Source organism: Netta rufina (genome assembly GCF_964035555.1).
Source record: "Netta rufina genome assembly, chromosome: 1".
In the NCBI taxonomy this organism is placed as follows: Eukaryota; Metazoa; Chordata; class Aves; order Anseriformes; family Anatidae; genus Netta; species Netta rufina.
Window position 1 is genome coordinate 75880500 of NC_140123.1, and position 9803 is coordinate 75890302.

General features: G+C 44.9%; 1 protein-coding gene across 1 annotated transcript in view; it reads right to left on the reverse strand.

Annotated features, from left to right (window-relative positions):
- Nucleotides 1-6737, reverse strand: part of ANOS1 (anosmin 1) — a gene marked incomplete at both ends in the record, with an annotated part of 131797 nt that extends 125060 nt beyond the window's left edge. Inside the window, one exon of the mRNA XM_084288640.1 lies at nucleotides 6555-6737. Coding sequence (XP_084144766.1) covers nucleotides 6555-6737 — 183 coding nt within the window. The remainder of the gene's footprint in view (nucleotides 1-6554) is intronic.
- Nucleotides 6738-9803: the final 3066 nt, after the last annotated feature.

The following is a 9803-nucleotide window of genomic DNA, read 5'->3' on the forward strand; positions in this document are numbered from 1 at the left end:
GACAGTTATTATTCAAAGTGAACTTTTTGCCTTCAAAGATTTTACTTAAGATCATGATAAGATCTATGCATTTCTTGTTCATTATGGCAGATCTCAATAATATGAGCACACCAAATGTCAGAATAATTATCCAGATCATATGCCATCTGAACAACAAAAACAGACGGACAATTTGGATTTTTAATTTTTTTGAGAAAATCATAAAGCAATGACAAATGTTCAGATTTGTCTGTGGAAATAAATTAACAGCTGTGTGCTTGTAAGGAGACATATGAAAGTCAGAATTATTTAACACAAGGCCTATTTTTGGAAAGGAGATGAGTACTGAAATGGCAATACAAGCAGATGGCACACATTTAAGTAGTAACATGTAGAAAAGATTATGAACATGTCCCCAAAGATCTAAGCCTAGGTGCCTGGACAGCCTGTCAATTGAAACTGAAGCATTCCAGGAATAACACACAACATATCTACTATGGATTGCTACAAAAGTAGTACATATCTTTTCAAAAGGTTCCATTAAAACTAATTTAAGGTTTGGAGATTATTCAAGACAGTTACAACAAAATGTTTCTTCATGATCTCTGACTTCTCTACAGCAGAGCACATAGAGACACATGCACCCTAGACTTTCAGCCTCGCCTACAGCTTTCCCATCTGGAACTGATTGCAGATTTTTGCAGGTGCAGTCACTTTGGAGTTTCAAGCAATTTGAAGGCAGATGTGCTGGCACTTAGACAACTGGCTGCTTGACTTGTAGGTAAAATCAGGCATTGGCTATCTAGAGGTAATCGCACACTATTTGCTGAAGGTATAAAATCTAAGAAATTTTATTATATCTTTAAAAGGATTGCCTCTTTTCCCTCAAAAACTTTAGTTGTTCTGACAGACCACATTCCATTTAAAACAGTGAAGACAGTCTCCTACCACAGTTATCAGTCAATCAAAATAAATTTTGAAAGCCTTATTTTTCCCTCCTACAGCTATTAAGCATTATACAATGTATTGAACTATTAACTTAAACGAATTTTTTTCCATTCTTTCAAAAACAATTTTGAGTTAGCATTACCCAACCTAGCTTAATACTTTAAGTTCTAATTCTTACCACATTATTACAAGATTTATGCTAAGAAAGGATATCTCTCAGTAATTTCCCTTCATCTATCACGAACCTGGCTTACCATGTGAGGGATGTCTACACCGCATCAAAAGTTTGGACTGGAACTCATCCAGTACTCAAATTGGCTTAGGCATGAATACAGAACCTATATGTGAACAAGCTCATCCATAGTGTTACTGGTACATTTTATTCAGTATCCACCTTAACAAGTTTAAAGCAACACCTCGTAGGCCTATTCAATCAGTAATGACAATTCTGGGTCATACCCAGAATATGTACACCTGGATTTCCCTAAGAATAAGGGAATGGATTTGCTAAGATTCAGTTTACAATTGAAGACTACCCAAACAAACAAAAAGAAGAAAACTACAGACATGTGTAGGTATCTAAAAATTAAGGGGGGGGGGGAGACATGACACATGATATCTGATCAGATTTAGCATTAGCATTTTGGTTTTAGTGGATTGATAACCATAAATAGTCAAATAGTCATATATAAACTCATGTAAGAAACTTGTAACATTGAGAGTGGTTTTGAAAGTGAGTACCAGTATTTAGTTTGCATTGTAGCTTTAAAGTATAATTATTCCTATTGTCTGTTCCAGTCATTCCTCCACATCTGTAGTCCTGGGTCCAGTGCTAGGCTCCCCAGTACACAAGAGACATGGGTTTAGTGAAGCATATCCAGCAAAGGGCCATTAAGAGTAAAGGACTGTAGCATATTTCATATGAGTAGAGGCTGAGAGAGCTGTTTGTTGTGCCTGGAATAGAGAAGTCTTGGGGTGGTTTGATCAATGTTTATAATATCTGATGGGAGGGAGTAAAGAGGACAGAGCCAAACTCTTCTCAGCAGCAGCACAACCTGAAACACGGGAGGTTCTATTTGAACATCAGGAAACATTTTTTAAATTTTATTTTACTGTGAAGGTAACTGATCACAAGAAGCAACTGCCCAGAGAGGTTGTGGAGTCTCTATCCTTTTAGGTACTCAAAATCTGACTGGAGACAGTCCTGACCAACCTGTTCTAGCTGACCCTGCTCAGGGGGATTGAGCAAACCATCCCAGAGGTGCCGTGGGATCACCACTCTCCAATTCAGCAAGCATGTGGTTGTTGGCCACTCTCTGATTCCTCACAGCAAACAGGGCCAGTCTGACAGGTACCCACAACCTCTTCCTGCTGCCATTCTTCCCTTTTCTGGTATGTTCTCCTACCCTCTCAACTTCTGACCCAGCACATGAGATGTACACCTCCTCTACCTGAGCCAACATTTTGAGTTTCATGTGTTAAGATTGAGAGGTCTGTAACACGTGGCAACTAAGACCAAAAATCCATGAGTTCTCAGGTCCAAGTAAACAATGTTTGTTCTCCATATTTTTTTTTAATGCTGTACTTCTAGCTTATGAACTTACTCTGACGTTTGCCCCAAGCTCTTATTCACAAACAAAACTTTCAATCATGCTGTTTTCTGAACCTGGCTCAGACAGCTGGCAGTAGAGGTTAAAATCCAAACCATGCTTTCACTCAACTTGAAAACAGAATGCTAAAGGCCACTGCCATGCCCGCTCCCCCAAAATGAGATGAGTTCATCTACAATTAATATCACAGATGGGAAAGGCTATACCTGTAGACAGCAGTGCAAGGAGTCTTTAGTCTTACACTACTAAAACAGACAAGTTACACAGAAAACCTCTAACTAAACTAATCTGAGTACTCAAGCCTCTTTCCCAGATAGCCATACAGGGTCCTTTATTTATACCCACATCCCTTTTGAGAAATAAAAAAAAAATAAAATAAAAATAAAAAAAAAAAAAACATGCAATACTGTGACCTGGTCTTCATGAGGCTTTTACCTAGTCTGAGTCACTATAAAGCTGGGTTCACAAAGAAACTTTGGATACCTGAAATTAGAATCCCAGACATTTCTGGTCCATCAGCTGAAACATGGGGAAAGGAACTGTCTTCTTAACTGCTAGTCTGAAACTGCTGAGGGAAACAATGTTCTTTACAACCTCAGTCCCCAAAAAAGTCATAGTCTTGATGCTTCTCATGGAACCAGGCACCTTAGCCCTTCCTTTCTTTCCAAAGCAGAGGAGGAATTGCCCTTCCTTTCTTGTAAGGGCAACTTTTGGGTTCCTTGCTAAGATACAGATGTGCTCTTTTAGACAATAGCCTCACAGGTATAGAGTAGAACTATCAAGGTCGAATCCATGTTTTCTCTGCTGTAGGCAGGCCACTTGACTGTCATGCTTTTAGTTGCTGGAAGAACACTAGCCACCCTCTCCTGAGCAGGTGATTTGCAGAGAATAACAAAACACAAATGTTGCCAGAAGCAAAGAACAGAGGTAGGAACTCTACTGTTCAATGCAGTTACCCAAGAGCATGGATGGGTGCCAGTGACACCTCCAGACACTGTCTCATGCAAGTCATTACTCATTATATTACAGATTAAAACCCCAGTCTCAATATCCAAAATAGCTATGAGTGCCCTAAACATTAGGCTAGAGAGACATGTTCTCTTTTCCCTATTTTTTTCTGGTCACAGGTAAATCACTGTCTCATTCTGTGCTGTCCAGTGGCCTAATGGTCACAGTTGGGATACAAAATGCTTTCTCATTTGCAACAGCCCAAAACAAGATGAAGCACATGTTCCAAGAAGCCAGAAGATATGTCAGAGCCCCTTCATTCAGAGACTGAGCATCATTCTCCACTGCTGATAAGTGCTGTAATTTATATGCTGCTATGTAAAAGAAGAAAGCACTATGAGCCATCTTGCCTGATATTTTTTTTTGTTTGCTTTTTTAAGAAAGGACTTTGTGCCTGCATACCTTGTATGAAACTTCTTAGTCTGCAGAGAGATGTACCTACATATAAAATGTATGTATTTTATCGAGCTATAAGACCCACATGGTGGGATATCTCCCATATCAACCACAAATGTTCTTTGGTGTGATCTACCTAGAATTCCCCAAACTTCCAAAAAAAAATTGGAAAACTCCTGGAAATTTTACAACAAAATGCAGGCATCTGAGTATGCTCATCAGGCATTTTGGAAATGAGAGACTTTAATTCTTCTTCCACCCTTCATCAATAGCCTTCATGGGAATGCAACTTTAACACAAGCTAAGAACTATTTATTTTATATCTGGGAATTAGATAAATAAACCTCTCTTGACCCTTTCAGAAACAGGGATGGTAAAGAAAAATGGGTGAAAATTTCCAGAGTTTCCAGGGGGTAGGACAGAGGTGGTGGGAAATGAAGGAAAATCTCTTGTGAACATTTTGAAAATTTGGAAAAATATCAATTGCCATTCAAACAAGATAGCCAGAAGTTATAGAAATAATCATTATCATTTTTGTTATATTTGACCTGCATTCCTTGAAAGAAAAAAAAAAAAGTTAGTGCTGTGGTTTTGGTACCCTGAACTGTGTGAAATGAACTCTACAATGTGGTGGAGTCCACCTGCCACCATGCACCCAGCTGCTATCTCCTGACTCCCACACTTAGGTGGTACCTAAAGCAGGGCTGGGAAATGAGTGGGTCACACTTCTTTCCAATCTTGTTCTACCTGGGAGACACTATGGATCCCTCCTGCTCCTGCTGGGTGTTTGGTTCACTTCAAAGGCTGAATCAGATTACAAGATAAGTGGGTATCATCTCTGCAATGAAAAGAACTCCAGAAACTGCTCCCAGAGAAGATGAAAATGGAGGGCTGGGAGGGAGACTGTTAAAAGGAGGAAGAGAGGGGATGAAGGGAACATGAAATCCTTTCACACTGGTGGAACCATATGGTCCACTGTGCATTATCTGTGAGAACATGAAATCCTCCCTATACTCCAAAACTCTCCTCCTTTCCTTCATTAAGAGACAATGGAAAGCTTAACTTCCATAAGCGAGAGTATTTTATCTCCCAACATTACAGTCGTTTCATATCCAGCAGGACTTTAATCCCTGGAAATTTAGATAAATTACCGCGTGCTTCAGCAGGTTGGGGTTAAAAACTAAGATTTTCAACTGATTACAAAAATAAACAGCCAGTTATTAAGTCCTAACTGAGTAATTTGCAGCTTATTTCACCCTAGCTAATTAAAATGTAATCACTATTGTTTGGCAATGTGCATTCTGTCAGCAGTTTTACGTCGGAAAAGAAATCATGCCAAGAAAACACAAAAAAAGCCTTTCACTCGGAATTGGCTTGATCTAAACTGCCTCTTTAGCCACCGAAACTGTAAAACAAATAAGTTACAACTGCCTGACAACGCCAGAATAAATAAATAAATAAAAATCCCAAGCCCTCCCCGAGACAATGAACTATTTTAACGAGTACCATCCTTTCCAGACGCGCCGGGCAGCGGCGGCCTCGTTGCCAGCAAGCGCCTCGCCGCCCCCGGGCAGCCTCGCCCGGGGCAGCGCCCACCCCACCCAGCCCCGGTCTTAGCCCGGGTCTCGTCCCCGGTCTTAGCCCGGGTCTCATCGGCCCACCCAAACCCTGCTACAGCCAGCGAGCGACTCCCGCGGCCGGCGGGACGAGCGCGTCAGGCTTTCCTTTGGCTGGGACTTTTGTTTTTAAGCGGGTTATCCTTACACCTCTCCCCAGCCAGGGTTTAGTGCCAACACCGTGGCCCTCGGAGCTACTTTCCCCAAGCCGTCGGTGCGATCGGTCCCAGCTCGCAGCGCACGGGGAAGCTGGAGGGAAGCGGGAGGCGCTCCCCAAGCGTTGCGGGGCCGTGCTGTCCCGAGAGGTGGAGGTGGCCGCGCTCCCCACCGGGCTTGTTCTCAAAGGGACTTGGGGGCTACAGAGGGAGACGTGCTCCGGGGGAGATGTGCTCCGGGGGATCCCTCGTTTATTAGGCTCAGCGTGTGCACAATCGAGAGCAGGTGGAGAAGGGAAAACCTCTGCCCAGGGAGGTTACGGATGCCCCATCCCTGGAGGTGTTCATGAGCAGGTTAGGTGAAAGGAGTGCGCGTAGCCGGAAGGTGGGGACGGGCGGGCAGACGCCCGCTGCCCTTACACCGCCTCCCGCATCGCTTCCAGGGCAGCCGCTTTAGGAGCTTTGGGGGCTCACCCTCCCTCCGCACAGCTCACTGCATTTACACCACGCAGCTCTCCCCACACCCCGTCCCCATTTCATCCCCGTTTCGCCACCACCGTTATCCCGAAGGAGACGCAAGAAGAAGAGAAGCCCTACCCGCATCCTCCCCGGGCCGGCACCCAGCGTCCCCCCTCACCCCTCGTTAAAAGCAAAGCCCGAAGCGCACCCCTCGGGGCCGCCCCGTCCCGGCCACCACCTGTGAGGAGCCCTCGCCCCCTGCCCACCGCCTCCAGGTGCCTGCGGGGCTGAAGCCGCCGCGAAGTTTGCCGGGGGTGCGCCCGGGCACCCGGCCACCCGCCGGGAGGGCAGCGGGACCACCCCGCCCGGCGCCGTGCCCCTACCTGGAAGTGCTTGAAGAAGGCGGAGATGCGGGTGATCTGGAGGCTCAGGCACCTGGAGGTGCATCTGGCCGTGGAGAAAGCCTCGTCCTCCTTGCGGGCGGCGGCGCCGGCCCCCGGCCCGGCGGGGCTGCCGCAGGCGGCCGCTGCCCAGAGGAGCAGGGCGAGGGACGCGCCGGGCACCATGGCTGGGCGGGCGGGCAGGAGGAGGAGGAGGAGGAGGAGGAGGAAGGCAGGGGGCTGCGGGGGGCGGTAGGCGCCGGGGTGCGCTCCCGCTCGCCGGGCGGGTGCCGGGCTGCAGTGGGGGCAGAAGGCTCCGCGGCGCAGAAACTAAACAAGAAAGTTCAATCATCCAACTCCCCTCGCCCCTTCCCTCTCCCCTCCCTCCCTCCCCGCGGCCCTCAGCCCTCCCCCGCGCCGGCAGCGGGCGGGCCGAGCCTGACAGAGGCGGCGCCATTGGCTGCGGAGAGCGCCAGTGCCGGGGCGGGCGGTGCGGCCGCGGGCAGGTCGGAGCGGCACGGCACGGATCGGCTCGGCACGGCCGGCTTCGTGCCGCCACCTGTGTGGCGCCCAGCCCTTAGCGGTGGGGCTGGCACCGCCCGGCCGGCCCGCGGTGGGGTCCAGCCTGTGAAGGGCCGGTCACCGCTGCGGTGCCTCCGAGGGAGAGCTGCGAGAGCGGAGCTTTAAAATGGCTCCCGGGCGGTGCGCAGCAAGTTAGGAGGTCGTTTCCCTGCTCCTGCAGCTGCTGCGGTGCGGCGTGTAGCACGGATGCGTGCCGCATCCCCCCGCGCTCCTCCCGCTGCGGGATGGGGCGAGAGAGGCTCCTCACGGGGGTCTGAGGGACGGGCCTCCCGAGCTGGAAAATCCCGAGGCTGTGCGAGCTGAAATAAGTTGTCTTGTGGCCGTTTCAGGAGATGATAGCGTGAGACGCTTGCTAGTAGCAGTACCTGTTAATAGTACTGGTTACTTAACACTTAAACAGCAGGAGTCTTCTTTACCAAAACAAGTTTTAGGGTAAACTAAGTACATTTTAGGAAACTCACCTGAAATCTAATCAAAATACAGCAAGGTCTTTGACCAGTCTTGCTTGTACTAATTTTACATGGTTATAATTATTTTCCTAATGGATACTCCATTGTGCACAAATGTGAAATAAAGCATATACCTCAATGCAGTTTTTCTTACCAGAATCCATATATACATTTTCCACAAACCTATACATCTATATCTATAAAATGGAAAATCAAAATATAAAAAGGTTTGTTAAATCCAGACCAAATCCACAGATAAACTGTATGAGTAACACACAGATTGTATTTGTAAGACACCACTATAACAGGAAGCAAAACAAATTCTAGTTTAGATGTTAATTTGCAGCTCACAGTGCCTGAGCTAAACCCTCCTGTCAGTTGACTGGAAATCTTCACTCAAGAGAAGCCAGTAGACCACGTTCACTCCTGCAAGTGTTAACAAACTGAAATGACAGTCCATGTCTTCAATGCTTGAGGGAACACAGTAACCAGAAGAGGTCACCTGCCACTTCCTGGCATAGAAGTTGCCCTGCTGCTTGCACTGTGTAAACGTTCTGAGCAGGCTATTCTGGAAATGTACCAAGGGAGACCATCTCAGCTCCAGCTCCAGAACTATTCCTCATCTTTGGAAATGGACTGATCACCCATGGCTTTCAATGAACAGGAGTAGTAGGTGGCCTGGAAATACTGATCCCAATCCAGACAGATTTCTTGCTGCTAGAAAACGGGTTAGGGTTCTGCTGACAGCAGTTGATGATCTTAACCTACTTTGGCATCTCTGTGTTGAAAAACAATAAGGAACCACATATAGAACAGCACAGAAGTAAAAGCACAATCACAGCAATACTGTGACAAACAGTTATGGGACCATTCAGGCCTCAACATTAAGTTCAGAAAATCAGTTTCTAACTGACTAATTTTCGAATAGATTTTATTAAGCCTTAGCTGAATCTTTTGCAACCTTTTGCATGGAGTCAGGAAAAGAAAATTGCTTCACTGATTCATAGTGTTTACAGGTACACCAAATGCTTTCAAGTTTTGCCATATTTTAGCAGATAATAAGAACTGCCTTAAAAAAAAATAAAAAAGTTACCATCTATAAATCAGACTACAAATCTAGAGAGGGCAGATGGTTGTATAGATATAACCCCAGTGTTAGTGCTAATGCAATTTATGTTGTATATTATAATCCCCAGCTCTGAGTAAAAGGGTATGAATCCTGTTTCCTTTGTTTTATAAAGTCTGGTAGCAAAGGGCACAGAGCCCTTAAAAATTAAAAAGTTCATGAATACACAGTTTACTCAGTTGCTTGTGTTTGAAAGGTCACGGTTACAGAGATCATCAGTGTAGTCTGTGAATTCCTTTTAAGCAAGGGCCAACTCAGTTAGCACACAAAAGACCGGCTGTTCAGTTCCAGTAAAACAGAATTCACACAGGTCCTGTTCCCTTACATGGAGATTAAGAAACAGGCTCCCCAGCTCAAGAATTTTGTGGGTAATCAAAACCCACTACAGGCTAAATATCCAACAGATTGAAAGGTAAGACACATACCTTTGTAAATAGAGTCATATTTGAGAGTTTAGTAATTTGGTTCTAAAATACATTCATTTGGAAATAAATGAGATGCACAAATCTTTAAGCATAATGGAATCATCTAATTGGTCAAATGTCTTTGGATCTTTCAGAAGTCCCAGATAATACAGTGGCAATCTTTCAAAACAGACAAGATTATTTTTAGTGAACTTTTCAGAACACACTTCTTGCAGCTATTATTGGATTTATTTTTGTTTTCTGAATCACAAGTTATTTTTCAGATGTCAATTGTTATTTACTTATATATAAGCATACCTACCTTTTTTCCTTATTAAAATAGTAGCCAAAACCACAGAAATAGATGTAGTATATACATTCTTACAATTTGTCTGTTTGTTGTTGTTGTTGTTGCTTGCTTGCTCATTTTTTTGTTTGTTTGTTTGTTGATAAATGAAAATAAATAATCTTTTAGTATGAGAATCTTTTAGTATTTCGAATCATTGCAAATATATAGCATTGATCTTATTTAAAAAATTTCAGGTTTTATTATCCTATCTGTTCTTCAAACCAGTGTGACATACCTGACAATGTACACACAAGCGGTTTTGGAGACCAGCTTTCCCGAAACTAGGGGCTGTTTTTTTCACAGGAGACAGCGCCACATACTGGTTTTGCGAAGTGAGAGCTA